Genomic DNA, 21,034 nt, shown 5'->3' with positions numbered 1-21,034 from the left:
GGTTTTTGCCTTCCAAATATCTTGGAGTTCTCTGAGGGAATCATGAAGGATATGGAAAAGCGAGATCCTGGTCCAAACAGCCTACAAAAATTCCTAAAGGTCATTAAGGAAATTAAATTGCCACAGATTAAAAGCAACATCACGAACAAAATTCTAATAAAGTATGAGAAACAGCTTAAGAATAAATGGTGTGGAGGGAATCCCACTGGTGGGAACTTTGCAGAGGGCCTGTGCTGGGATTTATTCCATTTAAAATGCTAGCAAGAGATAGACAAACCAGGCTGAGAAGTGAGATGCCAACATTGAGTGCTAAGTGTTGCTGGAGAATGGCTGCAAAAGTCCTCAGGATGCTAAAACAGCCAGGGGAGCTCATCACAGCTAAATGAGAAGTGATGTGCATGGAAATGATGATCTTGGTTCCACATTAAAACTAATGAAGGGTGACCTCACCAACACCACTCAGGGAGCAAGACTCAGAAGTGCTCCAGTAGCAAAAGGTGTTCAGTGAGAACTGGCTCAGCACCCAGGAGTCACAAAAAGGAAACTCACATGTAGAGAGTATGCAGAGACAAATGGAAAACAGGAGACACCCAGACACTGCCATAAATCTGTGCCTGACCCAGACATTGAATGCAGTATTGATTTCCTAAGGCTCAGGTAGCTGGTGGAATTACACAGGGCATGACTGGAAATGATTAGAGCAAGGTCACCCAAGGTAAGGATTGGCTTCTATATCAACAACATGGAATGCATGCACTAGGGCTCAGCACAGAGATGGTTGAGGGGGTACAGGAGATACCCACAAAATTATGGGTTGGACTGACAGCAAGGGTCTGGGATCTGCTCCAGTACCAGGGAAGGAGCCACCAAATGAAGCTCATGTGTTCCCTGTACCCAAGGACACAGTGGGTGCAGCAGCAATTTCAGACACGGTGTTGAGAAAAGACGCAGTAATTGTGTTCCTTGGAAGACACCCATTAAAGGTTGCTAAAGGAAACACAGTAGGGACTAAAGAGCTGAAAAGAGCTGGGGAATGAAGAACATTTGAAGACAGGACAGAGACAAGGACCACACATCGTTGTTCTGTTCTCTGTCTTCCCAAAGCATCTGTTCATGGGCACTGCTGCACACAGAATATTGTGCACTAACCTTTATTATTAATTCCACACCAGTTCTGTGTTGTCACTATCCTGAACCGTGGTAATGTGCTGGTTCTGCTCCTCACTACCACTGCCTTGCGACAATGTAAAACATACCTGCTTCTGGTTTCCATGTTTGCTCTGGTACCTACTGACAAAATATACAGTGTTTTTAAAGCAGGAAATAAGTTCATAAACAAAGAACTAAACATGTTATTGATTTCATCAGTAACAGCAAAACCTAACAATGAAACAGCTTAATGAGTTTGTTTACAGCACAGCCAGAAAATACAGAAACAAAGCTTGATCTGAGTTTTAACTCTGCATCTCCATGAACAATACCGGTAAAGTGCCAACCACCAGAAGTTATTATAAAAATCACAAGAAAGAGAAATAGAAGTAGTTTAATTCAACTGTTTATATTCCTTTCTTTAGCCTCAAAAAAGTGGGAATATATTTTGCCTTTTCCCGATAAATAATTTTTACACTTTGCTTCAATGCTTTGATAATAAAAGTTATGTGGGTGAGCACAGAAACTCCTTTAGAGAAAACAGATCTTTTACAGTTCACATTTTCTGCCTTAATTTAACATATTCACATTCCACTTTTACAATACAAATCCATTTCCTTCTTTGTTGCCCAACCTGATCATTGTGAGCTATAAGCATAGGCATTTCCTACCTGAAAAGCAGGAAAAGGAAATATAGTATATTTTTAACCAAAAAAAAAATACACATTGAAGAGATTTCACTATCATTTTCCAATACTGCTGCAAGAGTATGAACTATTCAGCCATAAGCCAATTTGTGCATACACTATTGCAACTTATGGAATTCCACAAATACAAACATTTTAAATGTTTTAACTGTTTTGCCCAAAATTTATATTTCTAACAACCTAACTAATTTAAAAGGAAAATAAATAGAAACACAACCTTGTACTTAATTGCATTAATTCATCATCCACAGAGGAAAAAAAATCAATTCCCCTATTCTACAAGTACAACACAAGGAAAGCAGATAAATGTGAGGATGAGCCATGAACACAGTAAAGCAGATGCTATGAACAACACAAAGAACAGATGCCTGGAACACTGAAGTAAAATATGGATAAGGCCAATGATTCTTGGAGCCCTGACTCAAATGTCCCTGTGGACACAGTAACAGCTCTCAACAAATGATGGTATTGTCATAAGGAAGTAATGCCAATTCTGGAAGGAATTCTAAGAAATTGTAATAAATTGCAGTAGGTTGGCTTTTGTTTCAGGATGTAACTGATGTCACACAGCAAAGCTCAGGAGAACATGTGTTCAACAGAGAGGTCTGGGTAAATAGCACTGTTACTCTGGTTATTTCTATTTGTTAACCATAGTTTGATTTCTGTTTAATATTATGCATGATTTTTGCTATGTGCTTTATTCATTTATAACATAGTAACTGATAATAGTTTTTATCTTCCAGAAATGCAAGAAATAAAGGTAATGTCTTCAGCCTTAAAAAATTCTGATTATAAATCAGAAACATATGGAAGGATGTTCATACAATCACTAGGTCATTTTTCAGCTGTCTTCATTTTGCAGCTGGTGGCCCTAACAGCGACCTAAACTGATTTCATTCACTGAGCCTTGGAAATAGTTGCAACTTTTCATAAAAATCTGGAGGTGTTTATGCATAACTATTTCATTTCAGGTACTTCTTTAGTGATTCTGAATCTTGAAGAATGTTCTACATTTTCTCTCTGGGACATGAAGACACTTATTTTAGATCAAACACTACCTCTGAACCCTCCTCCATCCCTCAAGGGTGCTGAGTTGGAATTGACTTTGCTTTACACAACTCTTCTATAGCACCACCTTCAGTTCTCAAAGCAGCAAAGAAACCAGGAGATTGCTCCCTCCTCCCTCTGGGATACTTTTAGTTCCCAGAATAAATACAACTCCATCATCATTACTGACATTAAACTAGCTTAAAGAACTATTTTTACCCCCTCTATCAGGACCTTAACAAAAAGCAGAAGGGAATGAAGGAGTCTGAGATGTTTCATATCATACATTTATGCAGCAGCAAAGAGATAAAAGTAGTTTTAGAAACTAGAATTAATCCCACATAAATATCAAAAGAAAAGGCTTATGTTTTAGAAAATAAAGCTTGTGTAGAGAACCATTCCAAAAAGTTATTTCTTTTAGGTTACAAAAGGAGAAAATAAAAATAGAGCCATCAAGTTAAGTTCTAACACTTAATGCTTTTGCCCTCTTTAACAGCCAATCTCTCACTGTTTGCAGATTATGTACATGTTATCAGGCTGCTGCTATAACTGCCTTTTCCTCCATAAAACCTTTTCTATTATAATTACTCCAATCCAGAACAGCTGGCCAACATGGTGAGGTGTTTAAATCACACTCCACACAAGTTATGCCAAGGAACCCCCAACATGTTGCCTTCCACATGAAGCAGAAATATCACACAGAAGAAAAGAAAATCCAGCATTGTGCCCAGGTCTCTAAATACCCAAAAATCTTTAAAACCTTTCCTAATTTGTCCTCATCTCATTCTGTCTTGCACAGATGTCTGGCCAAGAGAAGACACTGACTTTGAGCATTCTCAAAGGGATTCCCAGCACCCACCACAAGCACAGGTCAGATCAGCAATAATCCACAGTACTTTTTTTTCAAGAACACTTCTAAACAGTAAAACTCAGAAATGGCAGAAGTTGCCAATATCATCCTTTAGAGACTGGGATACAAAATGAAAGCCAAGGTCTTTAAGCAGCTGCAAAATGCACTTCCTCTGCCTAAACATAGAGAAAACCCAAGCTATTAAAAAGAATATCAGCTTTGGTTTACTTCATAAGGAATATCTTGATAGGAACTTTATAGGACTCTTCCTAGTGCTGCCTCAGCACCCCACAGGTAAGGCTCTGTGGTTTTTCCTCCCCATTTTTCTTTTCCCAGTGTTCCGCCTCCCACTGCACAACCACAAGTCCTTACACAGGCAGTGCCATCCCCTGGCCCCATGCAATTCCTCCAGGCACCTTGGAGAAGTAATTTCCAACCTGTCTTGTACAGAGCAAAGTCTGCCCCCTCTGTATTGACATATAAACTGAATTCTAGATTATTTCCCAGATGCTAACGATTTAGTCAGCAACATGGATAGTTTGGATAGTTACCCTCATTTCTGTAGTGCTCTCCTATGCTTTTGCTACCTCTGCCATCCACACCCACCCAGCTTCTCAATTTTTCTCCTCCTAGTTTGTGCTGTCTAACATGACAGAAGAAAACCTTGGGGAACAAATGTTACACCTATTCTGTATGCAACCCTTTTCACCTAAAGCTAAGTTTTCCTGACAGCAGAATCCAGACACCAGAATCCAATCCCATTAATCTTGCCTGGGTTCTATCCACTACAAGAAGTCTTGTGGTTCATTTACACCTTCAGCTACACTTTATATCCTTACAAAATGACAATTTGACTACTGTTCAATTTGAAGTCACGATTCCATGTCAACAAAATTAGGAAAAATTACCTTTTAAAATTACTAACAGCCAGTACAGCTGAAAGTATTTTGTGGGGAAATCAGTCAGTGCAAATGAGACATCATAGGGAAATCAAGAAATACGTCATGGACACAATCATCAAAAACTGGAGCTCAATGAGTTAACAGTACAGCAGGCTTAGGTTTCCAGAAAAAAAACCTCCTTCCAAGTACATGGATCCTTGTAACCAGAGTCCAAGCAAGAGACACTTATACATCCAATTTCCAAGCACTAACAGTGCCTAGAAAGCACTCCCTGCTTGCCAGGCTGCTTCCTGTGAGCTCCCCTACTGCCAATGCATATGAACCACATATTTCATCTCACATGATTTGGACATTTTGGTTATTTCTATTCACTCTGAGCAGGAAAAAAGCAGTTGAAGGAAGCAATACTCCCCTTCCTTGTTTGCAGCCACCCATGCCACCCCCATCCTTGTGCTGCTCTGAGCATCTGCTACATGTTCAGACAAAAACTGGTTGTATCTGACAATATTTGCTGATGCATTTTCTTCTTTCATGACAATGCTGACAAACTATGGGACAAGGTTACAGCTTTATTTGGCACTGTGAGCTACTCCTGGATGACATCACACCAAATGAACTACTTAACATCTCCCTCCTTGAATATGTTTGTAAGGAAGTATTGATGAGCTTCTGAGAGGTGCCTCTATTGCAGAGAGTGCACACATGACAACCTTTTTGTGATAAGCACACAATCAAAATCTTGTGATCTTGATGAACACAGATTTTTCACATTTTGTGCAGAAGCTGTTCCTGAAGTTGTCTAAAAATTCAGAGCCTCTTCTCGTCTTGAAGATCAAAACAAACACATCTTTCCTTGAATGAAGACTTCCTACATTTTCAAGGCCTCATTTATCTAGTAGTTTTCTCTCATTTTTTTAAAGTTGTCATATGTAAGGAAAAGATAAAGCTATTCCTAAAACATTCTATGTAGCTGTGAAATCTAGGATTTCAGTACTCAGAAAATAAATTATCATAAAACTATAACAAATATATTTAATATTTTATATCTTGCTTTCAGCTTCAACACTTAGTAGTTTTTTTCCATTAGAATAGCTATCCTTTGGTTACATTTAAGCTCTGGAAACATTTGGATGCCCCAGAGACAGGAAATCCTAACGTGGATGTTTGGCAGATGGGTGGCAGCTGGAAGGGGTGAGTACAAAGCAGAGCTGTGTCATTACTTCCCAGACAGGCAGGAGGGGTGCAAAGCTGGTACTGACACTGCAATTTCACCCCTTGCAAACTCCTGGTGTCATTGCTCCAGCAGAGGAACAACCAGTGGGATTCAGGGCTCAGTTTCCATTATTACTGAGCCTCTTCCCTTCACATCTCATTTTATCATCACAGCATTATCCCAGAGCAAGCTTCAAATCCAAACTATCCCATTGTTAAATTTGCATATGAACTAGCTACAAAAGTTTTAATAAAATCCAAATGAGTTCAGAAACTGGTGGTATTGTAAACCCAAAAAGATTTTAGACAGCAACTGGCTCTAGTCACTCTGCAGATTTCCTACAGACATTTGGCTGCTAAACAAGGCAGCATTTAAAAGAAAACTTAACCAAAAGGTCCACAGTTTATCACCAGGATTACTCTAGGGGAAAAAAAAAGAAAAAGGTATGACAATAAAAGAGAAATGTAAATTTGGATATATTCCCACTAGATTTTATTGCTACATACTTTTTAAAGACTTGAGAAAGCTACTCTATAAACGTTCAAAGTTGGTCATCTGTCTCCCATTTGTGCTGACTGCCAAAAATTCATAATGAGGAAAAGGATGGGGGAGGAAGAAATGCATTACAAATCCAGAAAACTGCTGCTCATAGCTCAGATGGAAATTCTACACCTGGACAGTGTTCACTGAGTTATCTGTAAAACTGAAGCAGAACTTTATTCAAACCAAGTATTTTTTGTGAAATTAGTTTTTCAATAAACTTTCTAATAAGTTAATTAATGAAGGATTTAGACACTGATTGTCTGAAAATCTCAACACAAATACATGAAATTCTAAAGAACATTTTTCCAGAGCTCTTGAGACTGAAAAGTTTCCATTTCATAGATAGGTAAAACTTCTCTAAACATATACAACTCATAATAAAACATTTCACTATTCACAAAATGTGACTAATACAACAGACGTGTGTTTTGGCTCTACCTCTGTCTCAGAAAGCAGCTGCTTTGTCTCTAGGCTGAAGCATTTCACAAAATGGATAACACATGCCTTATTAGAGACCTCCAGTTTGCACAATTAATATTTCATTTACAGAAAAAGCCTTAGCACATATAAAGAGCAAAGCGGAAAGCTGCCATTTTAACAAGGATTACCAAGAGTAGGATGAGCCACACAGGCTTAGCATTTGCAAATGTTATGCAAAGTACAACCCCCAGCTCCAGGATATTACCTCTCACCCTGGGAGAGAATGCTGGCAAAGCGTTTCTACCCCATGGAAAGCACTTTTCAGACTCAAACTTTGAGAGAACATTCAGTTCAACAATTTGGATGTAATGCATAACTTGAACCTAAAGTACACTGACAAAAGAGTAACTATAGATAAGGATATCTGGTCTTTCAGTGAAGAGCTTGGAATCTGCTAAAAAGGTAGGTGGACTTTTTTCCTAAAAGTAGATTAACTCAGAGCTTAAATAAAACTAGAGTAAAGAGGAGAGAAATGCTGTACAAAGATTTATTTTTTCAAATATTGCATGCATATTTGTAATGTTTCAAAGATCATGTTTGCAGCCTCTTCCCCTTTCCTGCCTGAAAAGTGCCCATCCTGCATAATATCCTGAGGGTATTAAGTGATCTTCTCTTGTTTAGTCTCACATGTAAAGTAAAAGACAATGAGAGGCTTTTGTTATAGAGCATTTGGGTTTGAAACCCCTTATTTTGACAATAAAGAAAAATGCATTTGAACCTCAAATATTTTAATTAGTTAATCTATATATATGCCAAATACTTAATATTAACAAAATTGTCTTGCTGTTAACAAAAATAAACTGGGAAACAAACAAATGCAATTAAGAGAATATTTTCCTATTTATTATAAAATGTTTATTATTTCCCAGTTTCTTCTCATGTTAAGAACAGGTTTTATAAAGTTAGAGTTAATTAAAGGATACCAAGAGTTAAAAGTTGTTCCATCTTCCTTATGTGTGAGAAACCACTGCCAACAAGTACTCTAGGCTTTAAATATTGTTTTGACGGATTGCATTTTCATTTCCAGCCCCAAAGAAAGTGTTCTCCAGAGTCCAGGCACGAGCAGATCTTCACCAGCTCCCTGAAAGCCTCATACATCGTTCTGGGCAAGAATGGAGACTTTGCAAGCTACTTTTTTTTTGTTTGTGTTTGTACCTTTGGTAAATGCAGCACCACCTCTACAGCAAGAATCACTCTATGAGTATGATACAGATGTTTCCATGGGAAGCCTGACCCAACAAGATTATGAAATGCAATCCAAGGATATAAGAAAGGTATTTTATTTATATTTTCCTTTTAATATTTTTAACTAAAATAAGCATTATATGAAAAAGGTGTTATGTGCATGCATGTGAGTTTTATGGAAAAGTTCTAAAATAACAGGGAAACATACAATGAGTTCAGACATGGGGAAAGCCACTCAAACTAAAACCACAAAAAAAAATTACCCTTGCTACAGTCTGAGTAAGCCAAGAAGGCAGGCTTGCACAAATAAGGCTAAAGCATCATTTTAACTCTGCTGTTCTTATGTGCCTGCAATCATAAGAGTTTCAAGAGCAGGATGCATTAATTACTAGCTCAACAGTTTTAACTATGTTGTATTAACTCAGTGAGTTTGCTTAAGAATAAGGAAGGGGATTTTTTTTTCTTTTTTATTACCAATGCAATAATTGGAACCTCCCCTTTTATGGAACATAATCTGCCAGTATAAACCACAGTTCCTCCTTTGACCTGCCAAACTATCAAGTTTCTTCCTCAGTTTTTCAGGGGTGTGTGGTTTGGGTTTTTTACAGCTCAACAGTTCAGCACTCCCAAACTTCTATAGAATTCTATAGAATGCCCAGTGCTGGAGGAGCCACTTACACATTAACACTTCGAGGGTCTTAGTAAAAAGAATATCCCCTACATCTCAGGGCACTCTCAGCATCTCCCAACAGAATGTTTTTGTTGGGTGCTCCACATTCCTGCCTCTGAATTTCAAGACAACAGCAGAAGACACAAAGCCAGGGCAGAATTAAGTGAAGTGCCACAACCTCAGCTGCCAGGGACAGTTACAAATGTCACACCCCCATTCAGTCCTAACCAGTACACACCAAGAGAGAAGGAGATACAACACTGATCAGGGAGAAAAAATAGCAGCAACTGTCCCAAGAGTAGTTGCCAAGGAAAATACCACAGATCCAAACCAAGTGGTAACAGCCCAGTATGAACAGCTCAAGGAGGTTTTCATTAATATTAACTGTACTTGTTACAATAACTTAGCCTGATAAGCAAGAAAAATAAAACAGCAAAAGATAGTAAGTAAAAAATTGCCGTCTAAATACAGAAAAATCCCTTTTGTATACGTTTTTAATATTTCCCAAATCTACTTAAATTACAGCTCTCTACTGTTGATGAAAACAATCAGCTACATATTTATGGCAAATAAATGTCTAAGGTATTTTTAAATCTGACATTTGCCACAGTGATGAAGTAACATGTTTTCATAAATCCATGAAAAAGGGACTACAGAAATGACTCTTAACTAATTCCTGACTATCCACTCAGAAGTGAGTCTTTAAAAAATACTAAACCTATTAACTTTAACCAGTTAGGCAGAGCATCAGATTACACTGATCAATAAGTTGCTTACAGAAGATTGCTGCTGCTTCAGTAAAGGAACAAGGAGTTTACCTACATGGAAATGCTGCCAACAGATGTGCCACAGACAAATCAAAGTCCTCCTGGCAGTGCTATAAGCTGCAGGTCTTCTGAAGGCCAACAGTTCTGCTTAGGATAATTCTAGGAATGTAGTCAGTCATTATTTCCATCAGGTTAGGTCTCTATTGACATGTTTTCATTGCAAAATAATAAATGAGTTCCTTATGTGCAACAACTACATTGACACAAGTGCCAGTGTTCCCAGTTTACATCATGGGGTGCACAAACAGATCTTCTATTCATTTATTGCACTGATTTTACTCCCCGAATATTCCAAGTGTTAACTGGAACTGAAATGCATGCCAAATCTTTCCTCAAGCATGCCCAGTCAGAAATCTGTCTTGCATACAAATTTAACTCCTTACTGTATGCTTGAACACACCGTTAGAAAAAAAGTGTTTTTAGTAAAACATCACAAGAAATTTATTACTATGATTATTTGAAACCGCAGTCATACCAGTCTTGAATAAAATTTGAGCAATTTAAAGCACAAAATCTTAATTTCCACAACAGAACAGAACCACTCAATTAGATGCTGTCTCACATGTGGACTAACTCATTTCATTGAACATAAACTATCAGACCTTTGTGTTATAAGATGAATAAATTATAATGCAGAAATTTGAAGATGGTTGGAGTATTTAGATGTAAAGTGTTAATGTGTCTGTACAGTAAAGTGGAAGAGGCAGGTGGAATTTAAGTATGTGAGTAGGCCAATATTCCTTCAGTGCATTCCTTACATAGGCAAGTAATGAACTTGTGGTTATAATCCAAACAATCTTGTGCACGGATACTCCATAGTGAGGAATTTTTATTGCTGATCAGCAAATACTTTTTAATTTTAGGAATTTAATGGTATTCTGCAAATTACCAGTTTTAATTTCAATGACACTTCCCACTGGCAGAGATTAGGAGTACATTGCATTAAGCTAAGAACTCCCACCAAAGACTACTTTGATGGCTCAAGTAGGAGACTGGGACAGATAAGCTGTGCCAGCAAATGTTAGTAAATGTCCCTCAGGAGCCAAACCAGCTGCAGCCATACAAGTCCACTTGTTCCATGAGCAGTCCATGCACTCAGAAATCTCTGCTGGCACAGATACCTCAAGGGCCACGTCTTCATGTGCCTAATGAACTTATCTTTGTGAGCTAACTCCTGCAGAAAGCTTCTGGGAGATTTGCTGTTTGCTGGAGTGTAGCTGGTAAGCTGACACCCCCAGCTTCCCTCCACCCAGCATTCTGGCCAAACTGCTGCCAGAATCCTACTGAGAACCTTAAACTTCCTAACTGAGAACCCAAAAACTTCACTAGGACAAACCAAGCTAGCCCAAACCAGAGCCTGGAGAGGCAGACGCAGGGAAGAGCCAAGGGACAGATGATTCACAGGCTAAAAAGGGGTCAAAATGACAGAGGCTGGCCAAGATATTTGTTTCTCAGGCTTTCTGTCAAGCCTGAGGGGTTTGTTTTGCAGAATAAAAAAAATTCCCACAAGTAAAGTACACGCAGGCAGCTAAATACCAAATAAAACACAGTATCAGAAGGAGCCTGGATGTTCTTACCTGCACATTGCACTTACAGGTGAACCACCTGTGTCCCTGAAGGAGAGGAGAGTGGGGGGATTAAGAAAACTAAAAGGGGTTCATTTGTCAGCACCCCCAGTGTGCAAGCAGCTCTTCCACAGAGCACTCCTGCCAGGGCCTGATCCTTAAGCATGTTTAAAGCAAAACATCTTCCACATCTCACAATGCTCTTTCCTGCATGTGTTTCCAATAGCCACACACACCAAAAAACATATTGGTTTGTTCTACAAATATTCCCCATTTAAAAAAAAACCAAACCAACAAACAAATTATGCAAGCCAAAAACAACCACCACAGTCAAACTGAAATCCCCTTAACGTTACCTCATGCAAATGACAGTATAAGGCACTGTATCTATACTGTAAATACAGTAATAATAGGTATTTCTCTAAAACTGCTCCAATACCTAATGAAAACCTGACTGCTGTCCCCTACATCACAAGAGGCCACAAAACCTCCTGCAGCATTATAGGCTGAGGATGGTGTGGCTGGACAGTGCCCAGGCACAAAGGGACGTGGGGGTGCTGGTTGAAATGACCAGGAGCCAGCAGAGTGCCAAGGAGGCCAATGGCTCCTGGCCTGCATCAGGAATGGCGAGGCCAGCAGGAGCAGGGAGGTCGTTCTGCCCCTGCACTGGGCACTGCTGAGGGCACACCCTGAGTGCTGTGCCCAGCTCTGGCCCCTCAGTTTGGGAAGGACCTTGGGACACTGAGCACATCCAGAGGGGATGAGGCTGGAGAGGGGCTGGGAACACAAACCCTGTGAGGAACCCCTGAGGGAGCTGGGGGTGCTCAGCCTGGAGAAAAGGAGGCTTAGAGGTGACCTTATCGCTCTACACAGCTCCTGAAAGGTGCCTGTGCTAAGGTGGAGCTGGGCTCTTTCTCCAGGCAGCACTGACAGAATCAGAGCACACAGCCTCAGGCTGTGCCAAGGGAAATTCAGGTTGGACATTAGGAAAAAGTTTTTTACAGAAAGGATGATAAAGTTCTGGAATGGCCTGCCCAGGGAGATGGTGGAGTCACCATCCCTGGATGACTCCATCTTGAAGGTCTCTTCCAACCTAGTGATTCTGTGTGAAGAGGCCCTTTCTGTGAGCAGCCCACACCTTAAAACAGACTAACATGCAGATAATGGAAACAAATGACTCAATTTCAGCCAATACCTGCAAGGAATGTGTTTATAAACTAAGTTGTCCTGCAACTGAAAAGATGTGATGACTATCTCCAGGAGGAATTGTGAATAACTTGAAATGCAAGGACATCTCAGTCATTTTACTGAGATTATTTGGGTAAAATAACAACAAAATACAACTTAGACTCACAAGAATCCTACTGAGTTTTGCATTATATGCAAAATCTTGATCTTCAAAACTCTGTTTGTAAACATCCACCACTTAGATATTCCTTTCCACCATATAGACTATATTTTCTATTTCTATTTTGTGTCTACTGTTCTTTCCTAAAGAACTTGAATTTTCTAAAGAGCACTGGCAGCACCTTCCCTTCTTGCCTTTTAAAGTGAGTAGTTTGTGTGTAAAAGTAACAATACATCACCTTAGTCATCCAACCTATAAAAGCATTTTAAAAAGTAAGTATGATAAGTAGGTATATTGTAGGAAGCTCGCCTTAAAAGATGTTATTTCAAATCCTTGTAATGCTCTGTGGCTTTTTGTCTGTGGTTTGTGTTTTAAAACATCAATTGTTCTTTCACAAAGGCTGGAACAAATGTTTCTCTTGACACCTCCCTAATGCTACAAAGTGATGACAGCCAACTTGATGTCCCACCAACAAAGGACACAAGTAAGTTAACTGATACGAAGAATGTGATGTCTAAGATATCCAAAAGAATGTTTTAACATACAAATCTAAAGTGCAAAGGATAACAAAGGCTACAGAATTAATGTTTTTGTTTATGAATATCTTTCATATCTCCCGTGGAAAACCTTGTAACTTCTGATGGAGCAGGCTGAAAAATTTAAAGGATCCTCAGGTAAACTCTGAATACACAAAGCACAGCTTGTAAGCATCTCCACAGACTTGCCCAGTCATATTTGCCATTGAGATGCACCCAAGTTAAATAAGTTAGACAAGACAACAAAGAAAAAGAAAATACATCCCCCAGTAAGTTCCACAGTTTAACCCAAGTGATGATGAAATACTAGGTGCTTAAATTATTTCAACAGATTTATTTGAACAATTGGCTATTCTCAAAGTTTACATCTGATAATCAGGGAGGTCAATGTTTAAAATACATCAGGAACGTTCTTCACTTGTCAAAGCTTCCTACAGGCTCTGGGTACATTGTCCAGATTTCTCCTAACAAACCCCACTGCTCTCTGCACACAAAAAGGACAGTTTTTCTGCCAAACAGAGCAGACAGAAAAAGTGACACTTATTTTGCATGTCTGTGATATAAACTTCCAAAAATAACTGATGATTCAGCAAGACCAGTGGACTGTCAGTGTCTACCAAAGCGCTAATTCAAGGTTAATTATTGCCAAACAGCACCTGTCAGCAAGGCCCCATCAAAACTGAGCAAGTCTCCAAGAACATCAGAGCTTCTAGACAGACAAGCATAAAAACTATCGCCTTTTTAACAGTGACAACGTTGTTTGACATTTTCCATTTCCCACACAAACATGAAAACAAGCCACTAAATAAAAAAGCCCCAAATCACCAAACAGGGCAGAACTCTGCAGCCTAAAAATGATGATATTCACAAGCTAAACCTCAAAATCTTCATTCTGTTCTCTGCAGTGCTGCTGTAAGAAAAAGAATTACTCTTATGTACTGGCTTCCCAGTATTGACCTGCTGCTTTTGTAACTCCTCACTGCTTGCAGAAGGTCCTGTTTTGCTGTGTGGTGACAACTATCCCATGGAATGACCCTGCTGTCTGCACTGCACTCACTCCAGGGTGGAAGCCAACCAAAACTCTCAAAATATAGAAAACACAGCACAAGACAGCAGTGGAGATGAAACAGGATTCAAAGCCACATTCATTACATGTATTTGAATATTGCTGACAGAAAAGACTAGAGCAAAGCAGAAGTTACTGATACTTTACTACTGCCCATGAGGACTAGCACAAGCCAGAAAGGTCTCAAACTACATTACAAAAACTTTCTCTACTTAAAACAACAACTGCAAAAACCTCAGTATAAAACTGATAGAGATTGTGCACAGGGCTCTGAGCAACCTGGTCTAGTGGAAGGAGTCCCTGTCTGTGGGTTGGAATGAGATGATCTCTAATGTCCCTTCCAACCTAAACCATATGTGATATATAAACATAATTGCTGGAGTTTTTATCAAAAGGTTTAGACAGAAGAGTAGCTAGGAATAACACAGGCTATTGTGTGGCCTGCCAGAAATGCTCCAATGCACTGCCAGGTGTTTCTCCTTGTGGGTTTGGTTCCAAATGTGATATTTAACATGGTCAAACTTGCAATTGTCACGTTCACCATGCTCTCAGCCATCTAAAGATTTAAACTGAATTCAGGCCGATTAATAGCATGTCACATGCTCAGGTAAGAACAGAGATTATACACAGAGAAATCATACACAATGAAAAGAACAAAAAACTCCAAACAGTTGAGAAGATAAATCTTCTCAGAACTTGATGCAAATAGAATTTTTTGAAAACCTAACTATTACCGCACCTGAGTGGGTCGCAGCTGGTGATAGAGAGACGGTCAATCTTGTATCTTGATCAGAAGGCTTGATTTATTAAGATATTATATATAATACATTATGACTATACTAAATAGAATATAGAGAGAGGTTTGCAGAGCAGCTAGGCTAGGCTAAGAATAGAAAGAAAAGAATCTATAACAAAGTTGTGGCCAAGGACTCAGTCCCCTAGCTTGCACTGGTGATTGGCCCTTAATTATAAACACAGGAAATGAGCCAATCAAGGTGTCCCTGTCGCATTCCCCAGCAGCTGATAATAATTGTTTACCTTGTCTTCTGAAGCCTCTGGCCTCCAGAAGACACAGAAATCCGAAAGAAAGGATTTCTGTGGAGAAATGTCTGCGACACCTAACAACAGGAAATCTTAAAAGACACTCAAAAAAAGCATATTTTGAGTGAGCAGGCTGAAGCGAGTTGAGCATGCTGTAAGTGTGCTGTGCCCTGCTGGCAGACCTGCCCACATGTTTGCTGTGCGTGTGCCTGAGCGGCTCCGTGTACTGCGAGGAGATCGACATCGAGGCCGTGCCCCCCCTGCCCAAGGAAACCGCGTATCTCTACGCCCGCTTCAACAAGATCAAGAGGATTGCAGCCTCAGACTTCGCTGACATCAGTGAGTGACACCCCACTTTCTGTCTCTGCTTTAGAACACAAAATGGAAAGGCACAATGAACATGCATTTTAGATCCTGTAAACATCTTAATATTCCCAAACATCAGGTAAAGAGCAGATTGCTAAAAGTAAAATTCAGCTCCGTATCCCAGTCAGTCTTAAATGAGCAGGCGTTATTTTTCCTTCAAATGCTCCAGGGACAGCTCTGCCAGCTATCTCACTCCACAGCATGAGAAATTCTATAAATAGCTGAAATCATGTTATCTCTAAGACAAAAAGAAGGATGCAGAGTATTTCCCTTTATAATTTTTTTTAATTTAAGACCAGGAAAAAATCCAGATGTCAATTTTAATAGCATTTGCATTTGTAGATCACAATTTAGATGCTGCAGCCAAAAGTACAACATTTAGCATGTACAGCCATACACATTTCACATGCCATGTAATTATAAAGTCAATACTTAGATTTTAATTTCTTTTGTGTAAAGCTACCTTGAGAAGAATTGATTTTAGTGGAAATAGGATAGAAGAAATAGAAGATGGAGCCTTTTCAAAGCTTCTGCTGTTGGAAGAACTTTCTCTTGCTGAAAATCGACTTGTAAAACTTCCTGTTCTACCTCCCAAACTAACATCACTTAATGCAAACCAAAACAGAATCAAGAGCAGAGGAATCAAAGCAAATGCTTTCAAGGTAAGGAAAAACCCAATAATCTACGTAATCAAAGTAACCACAATTACTAACCAGACTATTCAGTCTGCCACCAAATTATTATTTTTTTTGTAATCTAAGAAACAAACTAAGATGAAGCAGCATTTCAGCTTTTGCTTTGCTTTTAAGGCACTCTGGAATATCAGTCATTTGTGCACTCAGTCTTTCATGTCCTCCATATAGAAAAGAATTTTCTATGAAATATCTCACCTGCTTGCTTTCTCTCTAACATGTAAGGAAAAAATATCCAGAAATTGATGGCTCAATTAGAGTTCTGAAGACTGCAGAAATACTAATAAACAATACACATATAGTACTTTATAGTGATCTCAACTTTTAAAACCAACATGCTGACACTGAAATTTCCCAAACATAGAAGGTCTGTTCTATGAATTTCTTGATAAAATAGAATTCAACATTCACAGCAAAAGAATGGCTTTTGTTACATCAGTTCACAGGTTGTGATCAGAAAAAATTACTGATTTCTTGTAACAGGCATGAGTTACTTAACCTCAGGTAGTACCAGCATCAGTAACCTCTCTTTCTGTTCAACAGAAGCTCACAAATTTGGCCTACCTCTACTTAGGACACAACGCACTGGAATCTGTGCCCCTGAACTTACCGGAGAGTCTGCGCATTCTTCACCTTCAGGTATTCCCAAAGCATTTCCTTAACATTCTCTTAGGAAACACCCCAGGAGTTACACACTTCAATCAAACTTATTCTATTTTAAAACAGCTCCCACTACAGTTTTTCACTGCACCTCAATAAAACCATTTACCATGCCAACGTGTATGGCCATGACCCTCTAGAAACTCAGAAGATGCCAATTGCCATGCAAGGATTTATTATTGGTTTCTGTACATCAGGGATAGGAAACGGCCAAAAGAACCTCTAATCTTTTATCAACAATGCCTGTATGGATTTATTTATGAGAATGTTTTGGTTTGCAGTACAACAACATCACGAGCATCACGGATGACACGTTCTGCAAGTCCAACAACACGCGCTACATCCGCACGCGCATGGACGAGATCAGGATGGAGGGCAACCCCATCGTGCTGGCCAAGCACGTCAACGCCTTCTCCTGCCTGAGGATGCTGCCCGTGGGCACCTACTACTAACCCTGCTGGTGCCAGCCAGGCATCCAACAAGGAGCACTTCTTCCTCTGTTTACAAGCTCATATCCTCTCTCTTACTAATGCTCTTTTCCCTGCTTACCCAGGAGCTCCTGCTATGTTGCACCGTTCTCTGAAATAACCATTTCAGTTACTTTACTACTTATGGTGTCCCTCATGCTTTCAGAATCTTTTCTGTTAATGAAAGTGTAAAAATATATATACATGCACACACATTATCTCAATTTTTATTTCACCACATACTCTTTAGATAAAATCGCACAAAACTGCTTATTCTCATTCTTTACCAGCACTCAGAACAACCACCACACTTTACTTTCAGATAAATGCAAGACTTTCTATGAGCAAACCAAAGGGGAAAAATATTTCTGAATTCTAATCCCACTCTTTTAATCTGCAGTGAGATCTTTTCAGCTGACCTTCAAAAGTGTATTGGATGAAGCTGCAGATGAGAGAAAGTTATGTTTAGAAACAGAACTTCTCAAAGCTTAAATTCAATAACATTTTTTAAAAACTTGATTTGTGGTAAATGAGAAAAACTCCTATTTAGGTTTAGTACACCAAGCAACATAGCAACTAGAACTTTGCAAAGATGTTTTAGATTTCCTTCTACTATTCTGCTTTGAAAATAACATGTGTTTTATTTTTACACAATGTATTTTTAAGGCAATATATATGTTTTGCTGAGCTGTTCTCACAAGAGCTGTTTTTGCAACATCAGCTTCCCGTTTTAAAAGGACAGTCTACATACAGAATAACAGACTCAAATACCTTTTTTATTAACTAATTATGTCAACCAAGCCCTGGTTCCACAGCTCCTCCTGACAGGAAATGTGACAATACAGTTAAAAGCAAAGCTGAATTCATGTGTTTACCTGTAAATAAGTATGATTTCATCTAGATGTCAGAGCAAAGAAAGAGAATTACCCTTCTGCAACAATACTTCTGATCATTAGGGAAAAATCAAATCAGACTTGGAAGCTACAAAGAAAAGTTGATTCCATCATTAATCTGAAATCAGAGGTAACTTCAACCATTTCACTCAATGCCTTGAACCTATGCAGTGTATTAAAAACACAAATTGACTTGTGCAGGCCTTGACACTCAGTTTGTCACTGATAAAGGGTACAATGTTTTTAATTCCTCAACTGTACATTTCTGACATCCAGTTTCTCCCTTCCAATACCTACCACAGGTGGAAAGCCTCCAGACAAATGAATGCCAAAGGTGTGCTAGTTATTATTACCACATCCACTTTGTACTAATTTTGAAGCTAGTATAGATTCCTAATTAGTAGAAATAGTTAAGCATCAAATGCATGATGATGTATCACTACATCTAAAATATTGATTTTACAAAATATTTTGTATTAGTTTTATTTATCTTATTTAGCTAAGCCTTAATTTGTTAGTGCTTGTGCTATGGGGAATTGATGGCACTTAATTCTGAACAGATATTTTTGCCCTGAACCCATTTCCCAAGAAAAACAGCAACCCCCAATATTTTCCATTTTAAGTTATTTAGTGTAACAAGAAGGAAATTCCATTTTCTTAATTGAGAACAAAACCAAGTCCGGCAGCAATACTTGGTTTTCATTTTTCCACATAAATCATAAAACTTTGATGTTCCCAGGTCTTTATCAAAACATGAAAAACAACTTCAAAGCATATAAAAATACTTTCCAATGTCAAGCCAAATTTCTATTTGGAAAAAAATAAAACCCATCAATTCTCTCCCATCTCTTGTGATAAGTGCCTAAGATGGAAAAAACACAGCTGTAAGTGTAATAATGTTACATAAGCAGCAGCCCCTGATCTTATTCTCATCACAAATCACTAAAACTCTTTTCAGTAAATCACCAAAATAAATAAATACCAGTAAATATCACCAAAAATGTGTATACACAAATAAATGCATGTTTTTGTAATATATACACACATGTAAACATTCCAAGACCTCCCTACTACCACACAATTAATTTCACATTAAAATGTTGTATATATTTCTGAAACATACTAATTATCATCAGTAACACTGATTAATGCTCTAAACACTTTGTGAGCAAACCAAAGTAGACAAGTGGAACCTCCTGAATGTCTCATGCAGGCACCAAGTTCTCTGATGTGTTTTCCTTTATTTTCCCCATTCACAGCAAGTTAATCAAAACATGAAGTGAGAAAGGCTTCAGCAGGGAGGATTTCCACCTCCTATTTCTGTGACCTGTACTAATATCAAGCTGAATGTAAACCATTTTATTTTTTTCCTATCACTCACTTCTGTTCTGAAATTCCAATAAAACTTGAATGTTTGTTCTTGTTTATCAGTATCAGCTTCCACAATCTGCTTTCCCAGCCTTGCCAACATGTCTCAGTTGTTCAGCCTCACAGCAGACTAAGGTTAGGAGGTTATTTGCAGAGGTAAATCCATTTTACAGACATATTTATTGTGACAATAGCAAAACCTGCCATACAGAATACTTGGTGAACACCCCACTTGCTCCTTCAAAACCTATTTTGAATTGACCTTGAATTGCCACAAATCTCAAAACATCCAATATTACTTGAAGTACTCACCCACTTGTACATTATCCCTTTCTTCTCAGGTACCAAAACAGGAAAGTAAAAATAAACTACCTTTGGTGTTTTTACTCCACACTCTGAGGAAAGTATCAGAAACTATTTTATTTCTACATAAAAGCCTTGGCACTTGTTTTCTTTAAAAAAAACTCACATTAATAGAAAAGCTATAAACCCAAGACTCCCCCCCAGCAGTTTTCTCTCCAAAACAGGAGAGTCTAGAGAACAGATAAGGGGAAAAGATAAACACACAAAATTAAAAAGGAGTCTGTAATCTTTGTAAGTGTGAATATTAACAGGATAGACTCTTGAGTTGGTATTATGCATATATTAACATTTGTCTAATTGCTTCCCACAAATTACTGAAACATTAAACTACCAATATACATTCTCCTTGGCAATCCAGTTATTTGAATTACCAGATTTGAACCTTTTAATTCTCTTACCTGAGAAAATCTTCTGTTTCAACATTAAATTATTAGCAATGCTAACAAAAATAAGAAGGTCTAAAATACTCTTCAGAAGAACAGTCAGTCATATTTGGTAAATACTCTCCCAAATTGGTTTGTCTTTCAACTTTACCTTTGTCTTTGACCATGGAAATAAAACTACCTTTAGAAAGAGCATCTGTAATACTGACAAACTTGTAGTGTCTTCAATGAATTATCTTCACACATCTTCTAGCAATTAGTAGATAATTTCATTGTTTATACTCAACACCTAAACAAACATTTTAAAAAACTGCTTATATAACAACAATTTGAAGATTTCTCCAAAACTCTTTCCTATTTTTTTCCTTGTTATTATATTTTAAAATGAGAAATATTTACAACAACCAAATCACTGTCCCAGAAACCACAGTGACTGCTGATCTAAGGATCAGAAAGCATCAAGGGAAGCTGGAAAAAACAATTGCAGAGCCCTAAAGCTCTTGGTGCTCTACCTTTTCTGTGGAGGGATTAGAGAAAAGCCCTAAGACAAAAGCCAACAGGATTAGGCAATGCCAGTTCATTGCTCAGCTGAGGACTGGATTTTTTTTTAGTGCAATCAGAAAATAGAAGTAATTTTCTGATTGATAATAGAAATTGATTCATTCAGCACAGAACTCAAAGGCCTAAAAGGCTGAAAAAATAGGAAAAGGTGC

General features: G+C 38.4%; 2 protein-coding genes across 2 annotated transcripts in view; one reads left to right on the top strand and one right to left on the bottom strand.

Moving 5' to 3' along the window:
* CENPP (centromere protein P) overlaps positions 1-21,034 on the bottom strand; it is a 114,457-nt gene that overhangs the window by 82,466 nt on the left and 10,957 nt on the right. The window lies entirely within an intron of this gene.
* OGN (osteoglycin) lies at positions 6,952-19,640 on the top strand. Its single transcript, XM_063164443.1, has 7 exons — positions 6,952-7,293; positions 7,919-8,165; positions 12,886-12,970; positions 15,310-15,468; positions 15,955-16,157; positions 16,731-16,826; positions 17,129-19,640. Exons 2-7 carry the CDS (start codon positions 8,004-8,006, stop codon positions 17,297-17,299), a joined length of 876 nt encoding a protein of 291 aa, XP_063020513.1. The 5' UTR covers positions 6,952-7,293; positions 7,919-8,003; the 3' UTR covers positions 17,300-19,640.

The sequence above is a fragment of the Melospiza melodia genome, chromosome 10 (assembly GCF_035770615.1).
Source record: "Melospiza melodia melodia isolate bMelMel2 chromosome 10, bMelMel2.pri, whole genome shotgun sequence".
Taxonomy (NCBI): Eukaryota; Metazoa; Chordata; class Aves; order Passeriformes; family Passerellidae; genus Melospiza; species Melospiza melodia.
This window is presented reverse-complemented; position numbering and strand designations above follow the sequence as displayed.

Coding starts and splice junctions, on each gene's coding strand:
- OGN (XM_063164443.1), top strand. CDS start 8,004: ATGGAGACTTTGCAAGCTACTTTTTTTTTGTTTGTGTTTGTACCTTTG. Junction 8,166..12,885: donor AATCCAAGGATATAAGAAAG/GTATTTTATTTA, acceptor TCTTTCACAAAG/GCTGGAACAAATGTTTCTCT. Junction 16,158..16,730: donor TCAAAGCAAATGCTTTCAAG/GTAAGGAAAAAC, acceptor TCTGTTCAACAG/AAGCTCACAAATTTGGCCTA.